Raw genomic sequence first — 26432 nt, 5'->3', positions numbered from 1 at the left:
GGTCACCCTCACCCTGCCAACGGTCTTGTCAGAGAGGGCGAAGAAGCGGACAGAGGTTCAGGGCACTCTCTTGTCCTTAGGGTGGGAAACTGCCTCTAAAGGGGGAAGAATCAGCAATAGTCAACGGAATGAGGATCCAGAAGGCAATGGAAACCACTGCATTAAAAACACATAACGTGTTTCCACAGGACATGAGGCAAAAGTTTACGGAATAGTCCCCAATTTAGATCTCTGGGATGGGACTGCTAAGGGGGAGGTGACGATGAGAAAAAGACTGAATAATCGATGAAAAAATAACGTTCTAAGAGTTGGGGTATGGAATTTCAGAAGCTTGAATATGGCAAGGAAGATAGAAAATCTCAAAAGGGAAATGCAAAGGCTGAATCTAGATACAGTAGGAATCAGTGAAGTGAAATGGAAAGAAGACAAGGATTTCTGGTCAGATAAGTATATGGTAATATCAAGAGCAGCATAAAATGGTATAACAAGAGTAGGATTAGTTAAGACTGATTGAGTTCTGTAATAAATTTCAGCTATTAATAGCGAATACTCTGTTCATGAATCACAAGAGGAGGAGGTATACTTGGAAAAGGCCGGATGATACGGGAAGAATTCAATTAGATTACATCATAGTCAGACTGAGACTCAGAAAACAGATACTGAACTGTAAGGCGTATCCCGGAGCAGATATAGACTCAGATCACAAAGTAGTAGTGATGAAGAGAAGGCTGAAATTCAACAGGTTAGACATGAAGAATCAATACGCAAAAAATTGGGATACAGAAGTACTAAGGGATGACGAGACATGCTTGAAGTTCTCTAAAGCTATAGATACAGCAATAAGGAATAGCTCAGTAGGCAGTACAGTTGAAGGGGAATGGACATCTCTAAAAAGGGCAGAAACAGAAGTTGGAAAGAAAAACATGGCTAGAAAGACGGTAACTGCAATGAGGCCATGGATAACAAAATAATACTTCAGCTGATCAATAAAAGAAGGCAGCACAATCAGGAATACATAAATACATGTCGCTGAGGAATGAAATAAATAGAAAACGCAGAGAAGCTAAGACGAATTGGCTGCGTGAAAAATGTGAAGAAATCGAAAAAGAAATGATTGTCGGAAGGACTGACTCAGCATACAGGAAATTCAAAACAACCTTCGGTGACATTAAAAGAAATGGTGGTAACATTAAGAGTGCAACGGGAATTCCACTATTAAATGCAGAGGATAGCGCAGGTAGGTGGAATGAGTACATTAAGGCTTCTATGAGGGGGAAGATTTGTCTGATGTAATAGAAGTTTTGTGACGGCTCCCAAACCCAAGGTCCTCGGCGGTACTTTTGGGACAGCCACCACAAATTGTATAAAGCGTGGGTAGTGACAGGATGTAGCTATGTCTGTTGGCCGAAAAATAATTAATGACAAGAATTGCGCCAGCTAGAATGAGGATATAACTTATCTTTATTTCTGACGAAACGTACACCAGCAATACAAGTCCAAGTAATATTCGAGAGTAATCCGTGTACTGAGCCTAGTCGAATACAATAGCAAATATCACACTGCAATGGCTCCGCTATAAACTCCACGAAAGGCTAGCAAAAGACAATCGACAATAGACTGTCCGTCTCGGGGCGAGCGCTCCTCCTTACATGCAAAAGGCAGAGGGTGCTGCGGACCCGAGCTCAGCAATGGCGCGACCTCTTCCGTCGGAGGTAACGCCCTGAGTAGAGATGGGCAAAACTGTTCTTTTCAGAGATTGGATCAGAACTGTTCACTCCCTGAAATGAATTAGCTCTTTTTCATGACTCACCACTCATTTACAATAGAAAATAAATGGAAGTCACATTGCCCTTTAAACTTGGTTTATTCCAGTACTATACCTGTATTTTGATCTTATTTGATCCTATTTTGAAGTAACACAGATAGTGAGTAAGAATTTTGTATTATTTATTGAAATTTCCACGATATGACAAAGTTTTGGATTATTGATTTATTTTGCACTATCGTGGTTTTTTGGGTGATCGGAAAATGTTGTAACTTGAGATTTACATTAACAATTTATTTGGCTACAATGTATTAAAATTTCATTAACCTCATACAAATACATCGCAAGCCATATATTTTTAAAGTGAACGTTTCCTTCCGAAGACGCCTAAAATCGCAAAATCCGTACCAGAATAAGAAAAAAAAATATAAATTTGACTGTAAAACGAAAGTGCTGCATATAGCCTTACGCAGAATAAAACAAGGAAAATATTGGTGTATCACATTTTGCGATACGTTTATCGGTTCGCTCATAATTAAAGCGTAAATTCGAGTGTCCATAATAAAAATCCTATAGTAAGAGGAGTCGTCAGGAACCTAATCTAATCAGTTTAAACAAAGAAAAATAAAATAAAAACAATTGATGTATACATAACATAATAATGTAATATACATAGCGGTATTACTACGAAGAACAATATCCAGTAGGGACGAACTCCGATGCAGAGGCGCTGAGTCGAGCAGGTCGAGCCGCGAGCTGTATTACTGCGTGAGCTGAGACCGCAGAGACCAGAGTGACACCTGAGTCGCTTTTCTCAATGCTCTGGCTAGAGTCGAGATGGTGGGGCGAGCGTTGAGCGGGTGAGTTCCGAGGGTAGGGGGGAACGGTGAACTCACCCGCTCCGAGACAAATCGTCCGTTCCCTTGCGAGCAGGTTGTTGCAAGTAGTTCCTATGTTATCCGCTAGGTGGCTCTCTGTCCTGTTGCTCGCATCAACTGCCCAGAGGGCAGGACGTGCGACTGAAACGATCGCCGACAGAGTGCGATGCGAAGTTACGCTGCGCCAGACACTGCAGGCGGCAGACGACGCACAGAGACGGCACGGCATATGTGAAACACAAAATCCAATGGGGCACTGCACAATGCAGGCAGCCAAGGTAGAAGCAGGGCAGAGGCCGGCGCTGGCTGTGTTGTGTGGTGTGCACTGTGCTCTGACCAGCAGAGGCGCTGCTGATATGCTCCGTCTCTCTCTCTCTCTCTCTCTCTCTCTCTCTCTCTCTCTGCCGTGGGAAACGTTTGGAGCTACCGTTCTTTTTTTCTGAATCACTGATTGTTCACTCCTTTGAAAGATGCAACTCTATGCATTAGTTCAAGAGCGGATCCCCCATCTCTAGCCCTGAGACGCCGACAGCCGCAACAGGAACTGTGGCCAGCGATGTCACGGTCAGGGCGCGCGTGCGCGAGTTGGTTGGTTGGGTCCGTGGATACAACAAGAAAAAGAAACGAGAGCCGATTTAGAAGAGACAGAGGATCCAGTATTAGAATCAGAATTTAAGAGAGCATTAGAGGACTTAATATCAAATAAGGCAGAAGGTATAGATAACATTCCATCATAATTTTTAAAATCATTGGGGGAAGTGGCAAAAAAACGACTATTCACGTTAGTGTGTAGAACGCATGAGTCTGGCGACGTACCATCTGACTTTCGGAAAAGCATCATCCACACAATTCCGAAGATGGCAAGAGCTGACAAGTGTGAGAATTACCGCACAATCCATCAAAGTTTATGACAAGTATAATATAAGGAAGAATAAAAATAGTCAGGATGTGTTAGATGACGATCAGTTTGGCTTTAGAAAAGGTAAAGGCACCAGAGAGACAATTCTGACGTTGATGTTGATAGTGGAAGCAAGACTAAATAAAAATCAAGACACGTTCATAGGTTTCGTCGAGCTGGAAAAAGCTTTCGAAAATGTAAAATGGTGCAAGATGATCGAAATTCTTAGAAAAATAGGGTTAAGCTATACGGAGAGACGGGTTATATACAATATGTACAAGAGACAGGTGGGAATAATAAAAATGGACGACTAAGAACGAACTAAAAAGGGTGTAAGACAGGGATGTAGATTTTACCCAATACTGTTCAGTCTGGCCGGCCGGTGTGGCCGTGCGGTTCTAGGCGCTTCAGTCTGGAACCGTGTGACCGCTACGGTCGCAGGTCCGAATCCTGCCTCGGGCATGGATGTGTGTGATGTCTTTAGGTTAGTTAGGTTTAAGTAGTTCTAAGTTCTAGGGGACTGATGACCACAGATGTTAAGTCCCATGGTGCTCAGAGCCATTTGAACCGTTTTTGTTCCGTCTGTACATGGAAGAAGCAATGATCGAAATCAGAGAAAGGTTCAGGAATGGAATTAAAATTCAAGGTCAAAGGATATCAGTGATACGATTCACTAATAACATTGCTATCCTGAGTGAAAGAGAAGAAGAATTATATGATATTCAGTATGGTATGAACAGTCTAATGAGTACAGGATATGGACTGAGAGTAAAACGAAGAAAGACGAAATTAATGAGAAGTAGCAGAAATGAGAACAGCGAGAAACTTAACATCAGGCTTGATGGTCATGACTTAGATGAAGTTAAGGAATTCTACTACCTAGGCAGCAAAATAACCAATGACAGACGGAGCAAGAAGGACAGATAAGTAGACTAGCATTGGCCAAAAAGGGCATTCGGGGCCAACATAGACCTTAATTTGACGGAGAAATTTCTGAGGATGTACATCTGGAGCACAGAACTGTATGGTAGTGAAACATGGACTGTGGAAAAACGAGAACAGAAGAGAATCGAAGCATTTGAGATGCGGTGCTACAGAGGAGAACGTTGAAAATTAAGTGGACTGATAAGGTAAGGAATGAGGAGGTTCTGTACGGAATAAGAGAGAATATAAATATGTGTAAAACAACAACAATGAGAAGGTACATCTGTTCAGGCATCAGAGAATGACTTCCACGGTACTAGAGGGAGCTGTAGAGGGCAAAAATTGTAGAGGAACACAGAGATTGGAATACATCCACCAAACAATTGAGGACGTAGGTCGCAAGAGGTACTTGAGATGAAGAGGTGGACACAGGAGAGGAATTCGCGGCGGGTCGCATCAAACCAGTCTGAAGACTGATGACCCAAAAAGAAAGTGCAGGGAAGGGGGAAGAAGGTTGTTGCATCCGGCTTACGACTACAATGCATACGAGATCGAACAGTCAGGAATTGTAAGTGCCGTTAAATGGCAGGATAGAAAATTAGGTAAAATAAAGTGGGTATGTTTCGATGTATGGAATAGAAGGGACCCGGCTAAGGTCGGGAGTTACCAGATGTATCCCAGTCTAGGTGGACGAACAACAAGTAAGTGGGCAACGGAAGGGGAGGCACCTGTGTAATGTCCTCAGCACGTTGCAAGTGTCAGTCGTGTCAGAACAGTGTTCAGTGCGTTATGTAGGAACTAACTGAGTTCGAACTTGGGAAAATTGTTGGTGCACGTGTTTCCGTCACCAAGGCAGCCAAAGTGTTTGGTGTTTCAAGAAGCACGGTATCGAAGATTTATACCACATACAGAGAAAGCGAAAAACGTTGTTCCCTAAGTCACAACACGGACGAAAGTGTGGATTGAGTGAACGTGACAAACTGACATTGAAGAGTATTGTGTCGAAATTAAGAGGAAGAGAGTTCGAAGGGAGCTCCATAAACTGGGATTGGAGGTAAAACTAGAATTCCATAACTGCACATCAGTAATGTAAATGTCCGTAAAAGTAAAACCTTGAACCGAACCATAATACATGGACTATGGAGCAAAGGAAGTAAGTCATTTGATCAGATAAGTCTTCTCTCACACTTTTCAATTGCTGTATGCCATCCCAAGTCTCTGATGCAGGCTTCTTGCTACCAGAAGTGAAACATGGCGAGGATTCGGTGACGATTTGGACAGGCACGTTGTGATATTCCATGGATCCCATGGTTAAGCAGCAAGGTTGCTTTACTGCCAAGGACTGTGTGACTATCTTGGCTGATCAGATTTATCCAAGGTACAATATTTCCTTCTCAATGATGACGCTGTATTTCTAGGTGGTAGGGGCCCAGTTCACACAGCTCGCATTTTCCACGACTGGTTTTGTGAGGACGATGATGGAATGTCGCACCCTTGCCTGGGCATCAGAGTCACTAGATCTCAATATAATTGAACCTTTGCGGTCTACTTTGGCGAGAAGAGTGCGAGATCCCTACTCCCCTTTACCTGAACTTGCCACTGTTTTGATGGTAGATTGGTACAAGATTCTCCTGGAGACCATGTAGGATCTGTATTTATCCGTTCCGATATGACTGGAAGCTTTAATGAATGCTATCGCTTTTCTTACACCATCTCATGCGTGGTAATACACTCCTGGAAATGGAAAAAATAACACATTGACACCGGTGTGTCAGACCCACCATACTTGCTCCGGACACTGCGAGAGGGCTGTACAAGCAATGATCACACGCACGGCACAGCGGACACACCAGGAACCGCGGTGTTGGCCGTCGAATGGCGCTAGCTGCGCAGCATTTGTGCACCGCCGCCGTCAGTGTCAGCCAGTTTGCCGTGGCATACGGAGCTCCATCGCAGTCTTTAACACTGGTAGCATGCCGCGACAGCGTGGACGTGAACCGTATGTGCAGTTGACGGACTTTGAGCGAGGGCGTATAGTGGGCATGCGGGAGGCCGGGTGGACGTACCGCCGAATTGCTCAACACGTGGGGCGTGAGGTCTCCACAGTACATCGATGTTGTCGCCAGTGGTCGGCGGAAGGTGCACGTGCCCGTCGACCTGGGACCGGACCGCAGCGACGCACGGATGCACGCCAAGACCGTAGGATCCTACGCAGTGCCGTAGGGGACCGCACCGCCACTTCCCAGCAAATTAGGGACACTGTTGCTCCTGGGGTATCGGCGAGGACCATTCGCAACCGTCTCCATGAAGCTGGGCTACGGTCCCGCACACCGTTAGGCCGTCTTCCGCTCACGCCCCAACATCGTGCAGCCCGCCTCCAGTGGTGTCGCGACAGGCGTGAATGGAGGGACGAATGGAGACGTGTCGTCTTCAGCGACGAGAGTCGCTTCTGCCTTGGTGCCAATGATGGTCGTATGCGTGTTTGGCGCCGTGCAGGTGAGCGCCACAATCAGGACTGCATACGACCGAGGCACACAGGGCCAACACCCGGCATCATGGTGTGGGGAGCGATCTCCTACACTGGCCGTACACCACTGGTGATCGTCGAGGGGACACTGAATAGTGCACGGTACATCCAAACCGTCATCGAACCCATCGTTCTACCATTCTTAGACCGGCAAGGGAACTTGCTGTTCCAACAGGACAATGCACGTCCGCATGTATCCCGTGTCACCCAACGTGCTCTAAAAGGTGTAAGTCAACTACCCTGGCCAGCAAGATCTCCGGATCTGTCCCCCATTGAGCATGTTTGGGACTGGATGAAGCGTCGTCTTACGCTGTCTGCACGTCCAGCACGAACGCTGGTCCAACTGAGGCGCCAGGTGGAAATGGCATGGCAAGCCGTTCCACAGGACTACATCCAGCATCTCTACGATCGTCTCCATGGGAGAATAGCAGCCTGCATTGCTGCGAAAGGTGGATATACACTGTACTAGTGCCGACATTGTGCGTGCTCTGTTGCCTGTGTCTATGTGCCTGTGGTTCTGTCAGTGTGATCATGTGATGTATCTGACCCCAGGAATGTGTCAATAAAGTTTCCCCTTCCTGGGACAATGAATTCACGGTGTTCTTATTTCAAATTCCAGGAGTGTATATTGTGTTTTTGTTGTTTCAATATTTTTCTGCATCCACTGCGTTAAAGGTAAAAGCAAAAAGCAAGTCAGTTTTCATACAACGAATTCCACTCGTGTATTCTAAGTTGCAATTCAGCTTCAATTGGATCTAATTTCCGGTAAGATTTAGAGTCCACTATGAGTGTCAAAAAACAACAAGGGCTAACATTCCAGTGTTGCGGAGTGAATTTAAAATAATGTGTTCCACAAAAGTCAACTGTACGTAGATCAACCACAAAACTTAATAGTTTTTGCACCGGAAAGGAAAACACAAAATGTACCTTACAATAACATACACCCCCCGGTGTAGCGCAGCAACTCGACGTGGCATGGACTAACAAGTAAGCACAGCCCTTACTACTACGGTGCCACCACCAGCTTGCACAGTGCCTTTTCGATAACTCGAGTCAGATGCTTAGTGGGCTCTGCACAACCCTCGAGCCCTACCATCAGTCTTACCAACTGAAATCAAGACTCCACTGACCAGGGCAAGGTTTTCCAGTTGTCTAGGAACCAATCGATATGCTCACGAGCCCAGGAGAGGCGCTGCAGGCGATGTCGTACTGTTAGCGCCGGTCATCTGCTGCCATAGCCCATTAACGCCATATTTCGCCGCTGTGTCCAAATGGATACGTTCGTCGTAAGTCCCAAACTGATTTCTGCGGTTATTTCACGCATTGCTGCTTGTTTGTTAGCACTGACAACTCTACCCAAACGCCGCTGCTCTCGGTCGTTAAGTGAAGGCCGTCGGCCACTGAGTTGTCCGTGGTGAGAAGCAATGCCTAAAATTTGTTATTCTCGGTGTATTCTTGACACAGTGGATCTCAGAATATTGAATTCCCTATCGATTTCCGAAACGGAATGTCAAGCTCCAACTACCATTCCGCGTTCCAGGTCTGTTAAGTCCCTTCGCGCGGCCATAATTACGTCGAAAACCTATTTACATCAATCCCTTGAGTAAAAATGACAGCTCCGCCAATATACTGTCCTTTTATACCTTGTGTACGCGATACTACCGCCATTTGTATATATGAGCATATCGCTATCCCATGACTCTGTCGCTCAGTGTATGTTTATGAGTTTGGCTAAATTATTATAAATTATCTATTACGAAATAGTACTTTGCGTTATACTTGATCGAAATAAGTATATTAATCCTTAACATTGCTCAAGTAACTGATGACACACTAGGCTAGATTTAAAATTTTGCTCTGCTGCCTGTTAGACATTTTATCGGAAAGCTGCTCATAGAATAATAAGCTAACGGTGTTACTATATTGTTCTTCTTGTTTTTGGGTGCAGAAGAGGCGGAGACGACGTGCTTGAGCGTACACGCATTCCAGTGTGAAGAAGACGGTCGCTGCATCGACTACGACCACGTGTGTGACCTGCAGGACGACTGCGACAATGGCGAAGACGAGCAGCAGCCGTGCTGGGACCTAGGTGAGCAGCCATCCTCTTCTTATGTCTCCCTTTGCACGCTATGTGGTTCTTTAGTGGATGTCGGAGCGGAGAAGAGAGCCATTCATGAACAGAGAATTCAGATGTTAATTTATTCTACATGTAATATCAAACAGTAAAAGTAATACATAACTTTGTTGATGAAGTAGCAGCGCCAGTTACTAACAGTAGATTTGAATACAGAAATATATACAGCTGCAAAAGATTCATAAATCTGTCACTCTCCAATACAATGTCTGTAAATGTTATTCAACTGGCAAACATACAAAATGGGCTCAACGCACCCGCCGATTGCGTCTCATTGACATCCGCGTAATCGTTCGTGTCAGTGCTCTCGTGCTGTAGGAAACGTGACGACTGCAACTGGCGGGGCACATATCTGAAAGTGTGGGCTACTTGATAGCGGCCGATACCGTACCTCTAAACTACGCACTTTTGGCAATAGTTTGCTTTACATGTTTCATCCACGAATGCGTACCGTTACACAGTCAACGTTTATCTTCTATTCTTGCAACATGGCGAATGAGGCTGAAACTTTCTCGATTATTCATGTTATCTTCTCTGCCTTTAAAATCAAACCATTCACGCCCATACCCATACCTTTGCTTCTTTTATATTGTAGTTATCGCTGCTGTACTCACGGCATGAGCGTTGGCTGCGGACGTGGTGTTCTCACATTGCCGTCCAGGGCAAGGTGCCACTGGAGGTAATTTACCGATGTGACCTGTTACGAAGGTCAAGAGTGTTTCTTTGACGTGCGGACGCCTGTGAGGAGTGCTTGAACTGTGTAGTGCTGTGTTGTATAAGCTTGTAGTAATAGAGGAAGGGAAGGATTTTGTGAAACCTGGAGTTGACACATAGTCTGCTCTTCTCAATTAGCACCAACTGTGCCGCTGAGCTTAACGTTCCCATCTGACGGTTGGATCCACATCAACAGTGTCACATGCCCTCACTTCATAAGTCACAATGGATAAGTTGGGATTTAGTCTGAGATATTTACGCAATATCTTTTGATTAGGAAAGTGCCGCCACACCATCTTCTCACATTGTTGGTCAGGTACTGGCAGCCGGCCGATGTGGCCGAGCGGTTCTAGGCGCTTCAGTCCGGAACCGCGCTGCTGCTTCGGTCGCAGGTTCGAATGCTGCCTCGGGCATGTATGTGTGTGATGTCCTTAGGTTAGTTAGGTTTAAGTAGTTCTAAGTCTAGGGGACTGTGACCTCAGATGTTAAGTCCCATAGTGCTTCGAGCCATTCGAACCATTTTTGAAGTATTGGCAGTGAAACTTTCTTGCTCTCAACCAGCATGGGGTACCGGAGGGAGGGAGGTGGGTCACCCCTGGAGGGGCGTGAGAGACTTATTGGAAGGGGAGGGGGGGGGGCGGGACGCAGACAACTAACAAGGGAAACTCCCCATCGCGGCCCCTTCAGATTTAGTGCCAAGATGACACAATGGATAGCCCGTCAAAAACTGTACAGAGATCAAGCATGAATACAGGAAGAATGTGTAATGAGCTGTGAAAAAAAGAAAGAAAAAATAGAAACAGTGAACCGTCCAAGAACAAGAAGGGCAATTAAGAGCAGGTTAAAACAAGAACGGCATCGTGGGTAAGTGGTCACGGTGTTACACTGCCAATCGGGCGAGGTCATCACTCTTCTGTCTGGTTTGATGCGGCCCGCCACGGATTCCTCTCCTGTGCCAACCTCTTCATCTCAGAGTAGCACTTGCAACCTACATCCTCAAATATTTGCTGGATGTATTCCAATCTCTGTCTTGCTCTACAGTTTTTGCCCTCTACAGCTCCCTCTAGTACCATGGAAGTCATTCCCTGATGTCTTAACCTATGTCCTATCATCCTGTCCCTTTTCCTTGTCAGTGTTTTCCACATATTCCTTTCCTCTCCGATTCTTCGCAGAAGGTCCTATCATTCCTTACCTTATCAGTCCACCTAATTTCAAACATTCGTCTGTAACACCACATCTCAAACGCTTCGATTCTCTTCTGTTCTGCTTTTCCCACAGTCCTTGTTTCACTAGCTCACAATGCTATGCTCCAAACGTACATTCTTAGAAATTTCTTACTTAAATTAAGGCCTATATTTAATACTTGTAGGCTTCTCTTGACCACGAATGAAATTGTTGCCAGTGATAGTCTGCTTTGATGTCCTCCTCGCTCCATCAGTCATTGGTTATTTTGCTGTCTAGGTAGTAGAATTCCTTAACTTCATCTACTTCGTGACTATCAATATTGATGTTAAATTTCTCGCTGTTCTCATTTCTGCTACTTCTCATTACTTTCGTCTTCCTTCGATTACTCTCAATCCAAATTCTGTACACGTAGACTGTTCATTCCATTCAGCAGATCATGTAATTCTTCTAAATTTTCACTCGGATAGCAATGATATTTGTGAATTGTATCATTGATATCGTTTCACATTGAATTTTAATTCCATTCCTAAAACTTTCTTTTATTTCCATCATTGCTTCTTCGATGTGCATATTGAACAGTATGGGCGAAAGACTACATCCCTGGCTTACACCCTTTTTAATCCGAGCATTTCGTTCTTAGTCGTCCACTCTCATTATTCTCTCTTGCCTCCTGTGCATATTGTATACTACCCGTCTCTCCTTATAGCTTACCCTTATTTTTCACAGAATTTAGAACATCTTGCACTATTGTACGTTGTCGAACGCTTTTCCAGGTCGATAAATCCTATGAACGTGTCTTGATTTTTCTTTAGTCATGCTTCCATTATCAACGACAACGTCAGAACTGCCTCTCTGGTGCATTTACCTTTGCTAAAGCCAAACTGATCGTCATCTAATACATCCTCAGTTTTCTTTTCCATTCTTTCTTATATTATTCTTGTCAGAAACTTAGATGTATGAGCTGTTAAGTTGATTGTGCCATAATTCTCGTACTTATCAGCTCTTGCAGTCTTCGGAATTGTGTGGATCAAATTTTTCCGAAAGTCAGATAGTACGTCGCCAGTCTCATACATTCTACACACCAACATGAACAGTCGTTTTGTTGCCACTTCCCACAATGATTTTAGAAATCTCTATACCAGAGGCTCCGACGACTCTGCGACGGTACCGCATGTGAATTTCTCGGCCTCCGCCATCAGGCACAGAATAGCAGGATTCCCCTTAATAGGACAGGCGTGCACTACACGTAGGAAGCAGCTACTAGGATAGCAGAAACGTGTGGCGTGCACATGGAGCTTTTTTAGGCGAAGAAACCCTCCCTTGGGATCAAAGACTATTTGCCTGATAAATTAGCCGCAATTTCCTCAGAGAACGTTCGTCGTCGCAGATCAGAGATGGAAAAGGTGAATATGATTTTAGTTAACTGCAGGATCATCCAAGGAAAGGTACCTAAATTGTATCGCTTGCTGAAGGTTATAAGGCACGTATAGCACTAAAATAAATGAAAATGTCGTGTGACTAGGGTCTCCCGTCGGGTAGACCGTTCGCCGGGTTAAGTCTTTCGATTTGACGCCACTTAGGATTGACAGTCTGTCGCGCTGACCACTCAGCTACCGGGGGTGTACACAGATAGCATTAGGAACAGGAAGTTGGTTGAAACAGGACGTTAATGACAACGAAATCCTAAGTTCATATTTGAATATTAACCGTAAGGATAGGTTAGTCGCCAATGGTGGCGGCGTATTTATTGCAATAAAGAATTTGATGAAATTTAGCAGCGTTATCACGGATTCCGATTGTGAATTAATCTGGGTGAAGTTAAGTATCAAAGATCGGTCAAAAATGGTAATCGGATGCTTCTTTAGATCACCTCGGTCAGGAGCTCTAGTGATAGACCGTTGCAAACAGTACTTGCAGTATATTGTTAGTAATTTTCCTGATCATGCTGTTATAATAAGGGGTGATTTCAACTTGCCAGGTATAGACTGGTAGTGTCACGCTATCAAAACTGATGCCAGAGAGAGGGATTCTGCGACATTGTTCTGGATCTCCGAAAAGTACTTTGAGCATATAGTTAGAAAATCAGCTCGTGAGGATAACCTTTTAGACCTCCAAGCAACAAACAGACCCGAACTAATAGAACCAGTTAACGTAGAGGAAGGTATCAGTGATCATGCGGCTGTGATAGCATCTATGACAACGGATCTGACAAAGAGTGTTAAGAAAGGTAGGAAGATTTTTTGCTCAGCAAGACTGACAGGATACAACTTTCTGAGTATCTGACCTATCACCAACAATTTTCTGTGGTGAGGATGAAGATGTGGAAAACAAATGGAATCGTGCAATATGCCCTAGAAAAATATGTTCCGAGTACGGTGGATAGGAAAGACTAACCATGGTGTAATAGGCGTTTAGAAAACTACTACGTAAACAAAGAGAACTTCACCTCACATTCATGAGAAGCAAACACCTAGCCGACAAACAAAAGCCAAACGAAGCAAAAATGAGCGTAAGGAGAGCAATTAGAGAAGCAATGATTCTGAAAGTAAAACTTTATCAACCGGTCTAAGTAAAAACCCTAAAAGGGTAAAATCAGTAAGTATGTAAAAATCAGTATGTGAACCAAAATCATACACTACTGGTCATTAAAACTGCTACACCAAGAAGAAATGCAGACGATAAACGGGTATTCATTGGACACATATATTATACTAGGACTGACATGCGATTACATTTTCACGCAGTTTGGGTGCATAGATCCTGAGAAATCAGTACCCAGAACAACCACCTCTGCCCGTCATAACGGCCTTGATACGCCTGGGCATTGAGTCAAACAGAGCTTGGATGGCGTGAACAGGTACAGCTGCCCATGCAGCTTCAACACGATACCACAGTTCATCAAGAGTAGTCACTGGCGTATTGGGACAAGCCAGTTGCTCGGCCACCATTGACCAGACGTTTTCAATTGGTGAGAGATCTGAAGAATGTGCCGGCCAGAGCAGCAATCAAACATTTTCTGTATCCAGAAAGGCCCGTACAGGACCTGCAACATGCGTTCGTGCATTATCCTGCTGAAATGTAGGGTTTCGCAGAGATCGAATGAAGGGTAGAGACTGGGGTCGTAACACATCGGAAATGTAACGTCCACTGTTCAAAGTGCCGTCAATGCGAACAAGAGGTGACCGAGACGTATAACCAATGGCACCCCATACCATCACGCCGGGTGATACGCCGGTATGGCGATGACGAATACACGCTTCCAATGTGCGTTCACTGCGATGTCGCCAAACACGGATTCGACCATCATGATGCTGTAAACAGAACCTCGATTCGTCCGAAAAAAAATGACGTTTTGCCATTCGTGCACCCAGGTTCGTCGTAGAGCACACCATCGCAAGCGCTCCTGTCTGTGATGCAGCGTCAAGGGTAACCGCAGCCATGGTCTCCGAGCTGATGGTCCATGCTGCTGCAAACGTCGTCGAGCTGTTCGTGCAGATGGTTGTTGTCTTGCAAACGTCCCCATCTGTTGACTCAGGGATCGAGACGTGGCTGCACGATCCGTTAGGCTAGGCCCAAATTGAGAAGCGTATAGCACGACACTACAGCGCGACACGCACGTGGCGCACGGGTCGCGCGGGTCCAGCGCATATTGCGACGCGTACACCATACTTCGCACGCGCCGACTGGCGACGCTCTGCGCTGACTGAACCGAAGCACGCGCAACCTCATATCTTTCTCAAACGATTTTACAGAAACTATTCTCTGCAAATATATGATTTTTGCCATACGTGTAGCGTTATATGTCATCTTCGTGACGAAGTGCCCATCACCTCGTTAATGACCATTTTTATTGTGATGTACACATTTTAGTAAGACATTACGCAAAACTCAAAAAGTTTGCAACGAAAATTAGGGGTCGCTATGATTTTGCGTTTGGTGCGTATTACACCGTATGTTGCTGCGTATGAAATTTAGCTAACATGCTGAATTTTTGTTTAGACTTGGGAAGAGATCTCTATCTGCCTCCGATCTCGAGAAAATGGATCCCATGTAGCGCGCTCACTTCCGATCTCACGCCCGCGAGAATGAAATACTCGCAACATCTCTCGTATCTCCTAAACCGCTCGAGACATCGAAACGAAAGTTTGGCGAATGATAGCACACAAGGAGGAGAGTGTTTTGCCAATTATTAAACACACAGAACTTTCTTATCTCTAGCGATATATCAGTGCTTATACTCTTTTTTTTTATTTATTTCACTCCAGTGACTGTAATTTTTTAAGAGTTACCGACAGCTAGCGAAACAAGAGCTTCCTAGCATGAAAATAAACATGAAATTTCTTATTTTATGTTACTGCAGACCGATACTATGAGGTTTTTCGTAAGCTATTGAGCTTTGTGATTGCCAGTTACTTGTTTAATGAGGCCCTCCGTTTCGGAATTCTGTCTCAATTGCTGCTGTGAGATGAGTTTGGCAAATTACATTGTGACAAAGGAAGTACAAGTAAACGAGTCACCAAGATAAATGTGGCCTTTACTCATAAATGGTGATGCTTCTTCGAATGAGAAAAGGTTAACAACTCACACAAAAACAGAGTGGCAATTCTGTTGTAATTTTGGTGGAATTCCCGTAACCCATCGTATTTTTAACACTGAGCGACTGGAATGGAAACTTACCAAAGGATTTTATTCCTTCTCTTGATCTGAGCAGTATTAAAATAATGACGAGCGTTCCTTCAGGCGGAATGGTAGGCACATGCCAGATACTGTTTACTCACCTAGGGCTTGCCAAACTGACAATGCGTGATCGCGAATAAAATAGTTCTTATTGAGAAAAATAAACAATTGATCTATCGCACAACACAATGGTCAGTGTATTGTCAGCAGCGAAGCATAATGCGCCTGACAGGAATGCACAAGCTAAGCCATGTGTGCCTTGTCAGATGGAGTTCAAAAAACATTGTCATGAAAGTAGATCTGCGTTTGTCAGCAGTACATTTCAACAAATTAAATATATCTAATCATAACACTCTTTTAGGATATTCCTACTTTCGTAATAATACCGACCATTTTCTTCATTTGTGTAGCCTGTTGTTGCATAATTAGTTTATTAATGCTGATAATGTCCATGCAACAATTGAAATGCTTTTTCTCATCACGGCAAACCAATTAAAATATTTTTATTTGTGACTGCTTTTCGACTGTTTCTAGCTTGCATTGGAAATATGTTGTTCACATTATGTAGTACAGCGTGTCGTATTACATTATTACATCCATATCAGAGTAATCACAGTGAAACTTCTATACTTCAGATCTTGGACGCTTTTTACCAGAAGCGTAAAGGGATCACACCTGTGGAGATTATCCCTTTCTAGATTTTTGTAACAGATCGTACAGATACGCTAGCTTACTAGGCAGCGAGAAGATAATCTTGATTTACTTTCCTGCCTTGATTCTTAATCACATGATTTTATAATATTCCCTTCTTCCTTGTTCACTACCCTCTGTCCCTTCTTGCGATCTGAAAACATCGCGGAGGCATATGGTGCAATTCCAGCGGCCAATGGCTCATCAGTTACTGAAGTATACATTTTTCTTGACAGAAGAAAAACAAAACAAAACTATGCAGATACAGAAAAGTATAACGTGCTAACGAAGAAAGCTGGAGCGTTTAAATGGCGAAAAACGAAACACTACCCAAAGGCAATAAAATTCAGTACACAGTAAGGCAAAATTTATCGTATGGGCAATATTACCACTGCTCATATGCGCCGTTCCGATGTGAGCATATGGCCGGGCTACTTTTCCGCTCCCCATCTCAAATTCCTCACGGTGCTAGCGAGGCAAGCGCGACGCGCGGGGCGAGAAACTGTGCCTCAACCACAACGCCGCGCGACCTGGTGCAGGCGCGTGTCGCGTCCCAGTCGCGTCGTGTCGCAATTTGCGCGGTCCCATTTGAACCTGTGATGTTACAAAAACGCGCTGCGCTGCGTCGCGCCACACGTGCTATACGCGTCTCAATTTGCGCCTAGCCTTACAGCCATGCGGATGAGATGTCTGTCATCTCGACTGCTAGTGATACGAGGCCGTTGGGATCCACCCAGCACGACGTTCCGTATTTCCCTCCTGAACCCACCGATTCCATATTCTGCTAACAGTCATTGGATCTTGACCAACGCGAGCAGCTATGTCACGACACGATAAACCGCAATCGCGATAGGCTACAATCCGACCTTTATCAAAGTCGGAAATGTGATGGTACGCATTTCTCCTCCTTACACGAGGCATCACAACAACGTTTCACCAGGCAACGCCGGTCAACTGCTGTTTGTGTATGAGAAATAGGTCGGAAACTTTCCTCATGTCAGCACGTTGTAGGTGTCGCCACCGGCGCCAACTTTGTGTGAATGCTCTGAAAAGCTAATCATTTGCATATCACACAATCTTCTTCCTGTCGGTTAAATTTCGCATCTGTAGCACGTCATCTTCGTTGTGTAGCAATTTTAATGGCCAGTAATGTACACTCCTGGAAATTGAAATAAGAACACCGTGAATTCATTGTCCCAGGAAGGGGAAACTTTATTGACACATTCCTGGGGTCAGATACATCACATGATCATACTGACAGAACCACAGGCACATAGACACAGGCAACAGAGCATGCACAATGTCGGCACTAGTACAGTGTATATCCACCTTTCGCAGCAATGCAGGCTGCTATTCTCCCATGGAGACGATCGTAGAGATGCTGGATGTAGTCCTGTGGAACGGCTTGCCATGCCATTTCCACCTGGCGCCTCAGTTGGACCAGCGTTCGTGCTGGACGTGCAGACCGCGTGAGACGACGCTTCATCCAGTCCCAAACATGCTCAATGGGGGACAGATCCGGAGATCTTGCTGGCCAGGGTAGTTGACTTACACCTTCTAGAGCACGTTGGGTGGCACGGGATACATGCGGACGTGCATTGTCCTGTTGGAACAGCAAGTTCCCTTGCCGGTCTAGGAATGGTAGAACGATGGGTTCGATGACGGTTTGGATGTACCGTGCACTATTCAGTGTCCCCTCGACGATCACCAGTGGTGTACGGCCAGTGTAGGAGATCGCTCCCCACACCATGATGCCGGGTGTTGGCCCTGTGTGCCTCGGTCGTATGCAGTCCTGATTGTGGCGCTCACCTGCACGGCGCCAAACACGCATACGACCATCATTGGCACCAAGGCAGAAGCGACTCTCATCGCTGAAGACGACACGTCTCCATTCGTCCCTCCATTCACGCCTGTCGCGACACCACTGGAGGCGGGCTGCACGACGTTGGGGCGTGAGCGGAAGACTGCCTAACGGTGTGCGGGACCGTAGCCCAGCTTCATGGAGACGGTTGCGAATGGTCCTCGCCGATACCCCAGCAGCAACAGTGTCCCTAATTTGCTGGGAAGTGGCGGTGCGGTCCCCTACGGCACTGCGTAGGATCCTTCGGTCTTGGCGTGCATCCGTGCGTCGCTGCGGTCCGGTCCCAGGTCGACGGGCACGTGCACCTTCCGCCGACCACTGGCGACAACATCGATGTACTGTGGAGACCTCACGCCCCACGTGTTGAGCAATTCGGCGGTACGTCCACCCGGCCTCCCGCATGCCCACTATACGCCCTCGCTCAAAGTCCGTCAACTGCACATACGGTTCACGTCCACGCTGTCGCGGCATGCTACCAGTGTTAAAGACTGCGATGGAGCTCCGTATGCCACGGCAAACTGGCTGACACTGACGGCGGCGGTGCACAAATGCTGCGCAGCTAGCGCCATTCGACGGCCAACACCGCGGTTCCTGGTGTGTCCGCTGTGCCGTGCGTGTGATCATTGCTTGTACAGCCCTCTCGCAGTGTCCGGAGCAAGTATGTTGGGTCTGACACACCGGTGTCAATGTGTTCTTTTTTCCATTTCCAGGAGTGTCTATTCATTCGCTCAGTGACCATATTGGGATCGAAACGGAAGATGACAGAGAGGAGGCCGAAATACTGAATTCTGTCTTTGAAAATTGTTTCACCGTGGAAGATAGTAGCACGGTCTCTCCTTTCAATAGTCGTTGAACGTCAAAATGAGAGATATTGAGATAACCGATTGAGGAATAGAAAATCAACTACAATAACTTTGTAGTGGAAAGGCGTCAGGACTAGATGAGATACCTATAAGACTCTACAAAGTTTATGTGAAAAAACTTGCTCCCCGTCTAGCAGCAATTCATCGTAAATCGCTTGAGCAACGAAGGATATCTAGCGTCTGGAAGAAAGCACAGGTCATTCCCGTTTTCAAGAAGGACCGTAGAGCAGATGCGCACAATTATAGCCCTATATCGTTGACGTCAATCTGTTGTAGAATTATGAAACATGGATTATGCTCAAGGATTATGACGTTCTTGGAGAATGAAAATCTCCTCTATAAAAATCTACATTGATTTCGGAGACAGAGATCCTGCGAAACTCAGCTCCCTCTGTTCCTCCATGAGATCCACAGTGCCGTAAACAATAGCGCTCAGACTGATGTCGAGTTCCTTGACTTCAGGAAGGCATTTCACACTATCCCGCACTGCCGTTACTAAAAAAATACGAACTTATCGAGTGTCGGAGCAGAGTTGCGACTGGATTCAAGACTTCCTTGCAGACAGAACACATCACGTCGCTCTTAACGGAACAAAATCGACAGATGTAAAGGTAATTTCCGGTGCATCCCAAGAAAGTGTGATAGGACCGCTACTGTATGCAAAATATATATACAGGATGGAGAAAAATTGTGTCACGAAATCTTAGACCTGGATAGCTGATGCCAGTAGGAACCAAAATTACAAATGTTGTTTAGGTCAACAACGCATAATTTGTAAACTAAGGAAACTTGGCGCCACGCGCTCCGATTGGCCACGGGATTGCCCTGTTGCCGTATGCTCTGAACAACGCATGACCGGGGCAATCCCACGGCCAATCGGAGCTCGTGGCGCCAAGTTTCCGTAGTTTAAAAATTGTGAGTTATCAACCCACCCAACATTAGTAATTTTGGTTTCTACTGGCATCAGCTATCCAGGGTTAAAATTTCGTGACACAATTTTTCTCCACCCTGTATATATGATCCAGTAGAAACCGTCGGATGTTCTCTAAGGCAGTTCGCAGATGAGGCGGTTGTCTATAAAAAAGTAGCAACGCCAGAAGACAGTAACTATTTGCAGAATGACCTCCAGAGAATTGATGAATGGAGCAGGCTCTGATAGTTGATCCTGAACGTAACTCAATGTAACATATTGCGCATACATAGGGAAATAAATCCACTTCTGTATAGCTCCACTGTTGATGACAAACCACTGGAAACAGTATCTATCGTAAAATATCGAGAGTAACTATCCGGAGCGAACTTCAGTGGAATGACCGTATAAAAAACAAAGCAGAAGGAGGAATCTTAAGGAAATGTAACTCATTCACGAAAGAAGAGGCTTATAAGGCGCTTGTTCGACCTATTATTGAGTAGTTTTCATCTATATGGGATCCCTACCAAATATGAATGATAGAAGAATAGAGAAGGTGCAAAGAAGAGCTGCGCGTTTCGTCACGGGGTCGTTTAGACGGTGCGAGAGCGTTGTGGAGATGCTAAACAAACACCATTGACAGATGTTACAAGAGAGGCTTTATGCATCACGGAGATATTTACTATTGAAATTTCGAGAGAGCACTTTTCGGGAACAGTCAAACAACATATCACTTCCCCCCACATACGTCTCGTGTAATGATCACGAGGAGAAAATTCGAGAAATTAGAGCCAACACAGAGGCTTACCGACGATCATTCTTCCCAAGCACTATTAGCGAGTGGAACAGCGTTGGAGGGCTCAGTTAGAGGTACAAAAACTACCCTCCGCCACACACCATTATGTGGCTTGCGAAGTGTGATGTAGATGTAGATGGAATGTTATCCATTTCTTCTGCCTTATTTGATCTTAAATCCTCCAAAGCTCTCTTAAATTCTGATTCTAATTCTGGATCCCCTATCTCTTCTAAACCGACTCTCTTTTTTTCTTCTATCACACCAGTCAATTCTTCTCCCACATAGAGGCCTTCAATGTACTCTGTCCACCTAGCCTCTCTCTCCTCTGCATTTAACAGTAGAATTTCCGTTGTTCTCTTAATGGTACCACCCTTGCTCTTCATTTGACTTTCCTATATGCTGAGTCAGTTCATCCGACAATCATTTCTTTTTCAATTTTTCACATTTTTCATGCAGCCATTTTCTCTTAGCTTCCCTGCAATTCCTACTTATTTCATTCCTCTGCAACTCGTATTTATGAATGTACCTCATTATTTTTGTATATACTTCTTCCATCGATCAACTGAAGTTTTACTTCTGTTACCTATGGTTTCTCCGCAATTACCATTTTTATACCTGTTTTTCTATCCAACTTTTGTGATTGCCCTTTTTAGAGATGTCCATTCCTCTTCAACTGTACTGCCTACTGAGATATTCCTAATTACTGTATCGATAGACTTAGAGAGCTTCAAGCGTATCTCTTCATTCGTTAGTATTTTCGCATCCCACTTCTTTCGGTATTGATTCTTTCTGACAAATCTCTTAAACTTCAATCTACTTTTCATCTCCATTAAATTCTGATCTGAGTCGAAATATGCTCCTGGGTGCGTCTTACAACACAGTATCTAATTTCGGAATCTCTGTATGATGTAATGTAACCGAAATCTTCCCTCATCACCCGGCCTATTCATTCGCATAAAATCTCTAAAACTCGCCACTTGTGGTTTGTTCTTTGGGCACTGCAACTAGTAAGACATGACGCCAGGTGCAGAGATCTGATCCGTGAGAATTACTTTATTTGGGGTGTGTGTAGTTAAGGCAATTGTGACTAGAATATCCGTTGAGATTTTATGTAGTGCGTGACTTATGCCATGTGCTGTGACTGATTTGTTTACCTGTGTCTACGCTATGTCATCTACGTAGTGCAAGCTGCGAGCAAGGAGTCAGACAGGCGTAACTATGCGTTCATGGGGTGTATGAATTGGGGAGTAGTTGAACTGCAGGCCATCAGGAGGTGTGAAGCTGTCGAAGAAATGGGATACAAAGTGATTAGCGTTGTTAAATTGTCATATAGGCGATGATTGTTGAGGATGATGATGGTGACGACGACGACGTTTGGCATCTTAGGTCGGTAAACGGCGTGATCATCGGCGCACTCACTTGAAAGAAATATAGATGAGGGTTGTGAAAAACGACGAAAAAATAACAATGTAATTTAAATACAAATGGTTCTCTCACGCAAGCAGCGAGAACATAACCCTGATAGTGTGAGAAATAGCAAGACCAACCACTGTTGAGGAGGACTTGTTAATCGGGTACGAATTATTGGCAGTGGTTCGGTGGGGTGAATTCCAATATTTGGGGGAGTTAATGGGGCGTGTAGCGTTAAGTTAGGTGCATGTTTGATGCCAGTACAGACATTTCTTTAGCATTTAGCCAGTTTCTGTTATGTCTCTGTATTTTGAAATGGCGTTTGAATGCATTCCAGACGTGAGTTTCAGGAGTAGTGAATGTTGGATATGTTTCGTGGAGGAAAGGAAGGAAGATTAAAGTTTAGCTTCACGTCGACAACTGGGTTATTAGAGACGAAGCCCAAGTTCGGATCAGGGAACGATATCTGCCGTGCTCTTTCAAAGGAGCCATCCCTTAATTTGCCTTAAGCGATTTAGGGAAATCACAGAATGTCTACACTTGGATGGCCGGACGGGGATCTGAACTGTTGTCCTTCCTAATACGAGTTCAGGTTGCTGCACCACTGCAAACTACTGCGCCACCTCGCTCGGTTTTCGCGGAGGACCTTGTGCGGGGGAGACTGTTACGACAGATAACCTTGAGGGTCGTATGGCTGGATACGGTGTTTGATCCTGACGAAGTCTGTTGTAGGAAGGAGGTATCTACAGTACAGAATTGATCTTTGATAACCTTTGAACGGATATTAAGATGGAGTGCATGGGGGTGAGGTAAGGCATAGGGGATACTAAGTAGGAAAGGTATGTCGTCACTTCCAATTGTATTAGAGACTTTCCCATCCAAGTATTTCAGGAGACGTTCAGGTCAGACGAGCTGTGGGATGGGGACTATGTCACCCTGGAACGAGTGTGTAAACTGAAGCTACCCAAAGTTCTACAGCGATCTACTAGGCCTGCTTCGGACAAGAGCAACAATGTAGGTGAAAAAGTGTGGTCTATGAGACTAAAGAAATTATAGGAAACAAGAAAATGGGATCAGGTAGGTCCTTTATACGGTGGCACAAGCAATAATGTTTTGTAGAAGAGGGTAAGTATGAAATGAAATGTTCTGTGGGAACTTTGTAGAAATGTTGTGGCCATGTAGAGGTGCTATTCTGGTGGCCAACTGGAATTCAACACTGGGCTACGGGCAGGGGATAATCAGTTGGATATAAAGAGAAGTTTAGAAAGTTGTAATAGGTTTGGAGGATGTTTCCTTTAGGATGAAAGTATGGATTTCGTGTTAGAACAGTGTATGTATAAAGAGGAACGTGTGAATCTTCATGTTTTCGCGGCGTAAGACTGTTGATGGGTGAAAAAATTTACAGACGTACTATGGACACGTTGGCTGAAAACATACTTGTGACAGATGATGAACTTGCTCACGAAACTGATAACTGTGCAGGTGAACCATCCGAAAAGTATGAAGCTTACAGCTCATTGGATAAATATGAACCAGAAGAAAAGAAGACGAGAGAAGTAGATCGTCTTTTTTTCGATTACAAAATTATTGTCGTTAATATCGCAGAGGCTTATGCCACGTGGAAACCACAAACATTACAAAAAAAAGGATGTAGCCCGTTAAGAAAGAATGCATATTTATCCCAACGGAAAGAGTAAATAAAAGAAGGAGGAAACCAATTTTATAAGTACACAGCAATCAGATCTTGAACGTATGATCGTTTTGCTGAAGCCAGAGAGAATTATGAGCAAGTGACTACATCGAATTTACAACAGTGGTCTTTAACAGCACAACAGTTTACCAATTTTGAAACTAAAACTTCTGACAATTGGGCTCATAGATTCGAAAAAAGCACGGAATTCTTCAGCGAAATGTGACAAGATTTGTTTCAGGAAAAGAAACAGCGACAATCGAAGGATCTTTGGTTGAAGCAGACACGTCTTGAACCCAGACGTTAAAATTTATACCGAATATCAACAAAGATTTTGTTATCAGCAGTGACCAGACAGGTATTTTGCAGGCTATTTAAAAATTCATTTTGCTCTCTATTTTTACGGTTCTCTGACAAAATACTTCAATTTTGGTTGTTTACTCTTTCCAAGATGTCAGTATCAGTCGGTGTACGACACGACTCTGGCTGTCAAAGGAAGCAGAACTATTTTCGTCACAACTCACGACACGTATAAAGTGACGCATACATTTACAGGTTGCAGAGAGTTTCATAGGAAGCATTAGGTTCAAATGGTTCAAATGGCTCTGAGCACTATGGGACTCAACTTCTGAGGTTATCAGTCCCCTAGAACCTAGAACTACTTAAACCTAACTAACCTAAGGACATCACACACATCCATGCCCGAGGTAGGATTCGAACCTGCGACCGTAGCGGTCTCGCGGTTCCAGACTGTAGCGCCTAGAATCGCACGGCCACTCCGGCCGGCGGAGCATTAGGGAACGACTGAAAAGAACAGGGGAAAGGAACACATTAGAGGCAGAATGAGTAGTTTTGAGAGATGAAATACTGAAGACAGCAGAGGATCGAGTAGACGAGAGCTAGTAGAAATCCTGGGGTAACACAAGATATATTGAATTTAATTGACGAAGGAGAAAATACAAAAATGCAGTAAATGAAGAAAGCAAAAGGGAATACAAACGTCTCAAAAATGAGATCAACAGAAAGCGCAAAATGGCTGAGCAGGAATGGCTAGAGGACAAATGTAAGGATGTAGAAGCGTATATCACTAAGTATAAGATAGATGCCACCTACAGGAAAATTTGGGAGACCTTTGGAGAAAAGATAATTTCCTGTATGAATATCAAGAGCTCAGATGGAAAACAAGTCCTAAGCAAAGCAGGACAGCAGAAAGGCGGAAAGAGTAAATAGAGAGTCTATACAAGGGCGACGTAATTAACGACAATATTATGGTAATGGAAGAGGACGTAGATGAAGATGAGATGGGAGGTATGATACTGCGTGAAGAATTTGATAGAGCACTGAAAGACCTAAGTCGAAACAAGGCTCCGGGAATAGACAACATTCTGTTAGAACTACTAATAGCCTTGGGAGAGCCAGCCATGACAAAACTCTTCCATATGGTGAGCAAGATGTATGAGACAGGTGAAATACCATTAGTCTTCAAGAAGGATATAATAGTACCAATTCCAAAGACAGGTGTGAAAATTACCAAACAATCAATTTAATAAGTCACGTTGCAAAATACTGACACGAATTCCTTACAGACGAATGGAAAAACTGGCGGTTTGGATTCCGTAGGAATGTAGGAACACACGAGGCAATACTAACCCTACGACTTCTCATAGAAGAGAGGTTATGAAAATGCAAACCACAGTTTATAGCATTGTGGACTTACAGAAAGCTTTCGATAACGTTGAGTGGAATACTCTCTTTCAAATTTTAAAGGTGGCAGGGGTAAAACACGGAACGAAAGGCTATTTACGATCTGTACGAAAAAGAGATGGCAGTTATAAGAGCCGACCGATGTGACCGACCGGTTCTGGGCACTTCAGTCCGGAACTGCGCTACTGCTACGGTCGCAGGTTCGAATCCTGCCTCGGGCATGGATGTGTGATGTCCTTAGGTTAGTTAAGTTTAAGTAGTTCTAAGTCTAGTGGAATGATGACCTCAGATGTTATGTCCCATAGTACTCAGGGCCATTTTTTTGCAGTTATAAGAGTCGAGGGGGTAGAAAGGGGAGCAATGGCTGAGAAGGGAGTGAGACAGGCCTGTAGCCATCTCCGATGTTATTCACTCTGTATATCGAGCAAACAGTAAAGGAAACAAAAGGAAAATTTGGAGCAGGAATTAAAATCCAGGGAGAAGAAATAAAAACCTTGAGGTTTGCCGATGACATTGTAATTCTGTCAGAGACAGCAAAGGGCTTGGAAGAGCAGTTGAACGGAATGGACCGTGTCTTGAAAGGAGGATATGAGATGAACATTAACAAAAGCAAAACGAGGATAATGGAATGTAGTCGAATTAAATCATGTGATGCTGCGGAAATTAGATTAGGAAAGAGACACTTAAAGTAGTAGATGAGTTGTGCTATTTATACACCAAAAAAAACTTATGATGGTCGAAGTAGGGAGGATATAAAACGTAGACTGGCTATGGCAAGAAAAGCGTTTCTGAAGAAGAGAAATTTG

The 26432-nt window shown here is 44.4% G+C and overlaps 1 protein-coding gene across 3 annotated transcripts in view; it reads left to right on the top strand.

The window, feature by feature from the left end:
- Positions 1–26432, top strand: part of LOC126183396 (leukocyte tyrosine kinase receptor) — a 974779-nt gene that overhangs the window by 402994 nt on the left and 545353 nt on the right. For all 3 annotated transcript variants that reach the window (XM_049925358.1, XM_049925343.1, XM_049925351.1), the window contains exon 4: positions 8941–9081. In XM_049925358.1, coding sequence (XP_049781315.1) covers positions 8941–9081 — 141 coding nt within the window. The remainder of the gene's footprint in view (positions 1–8940; positions 9082–26432) is intronic.

Source organism: Schistocerca cancellata, chromosome 1 (assembly GCF_023864275.1).
Source record: "Schistocerca cancellata isolate TAMUIC-IGC-003103 chromosome 1, iqSchCanc2.1, whole genome shotgun sequence".
In the NCBI taxonomy this organism is placed as follows: Eukaryota; Metazoa; Arthropoda; class Insecta; order Orthoptera; family Acrididae; genus Schistocerca; species Schistocerca cancellata.
The sequence above is the reverse complement of the archived record's forward strand: the minus strand, read 5'-3'. Positions and strand labels throughout refer to the sequence as shown.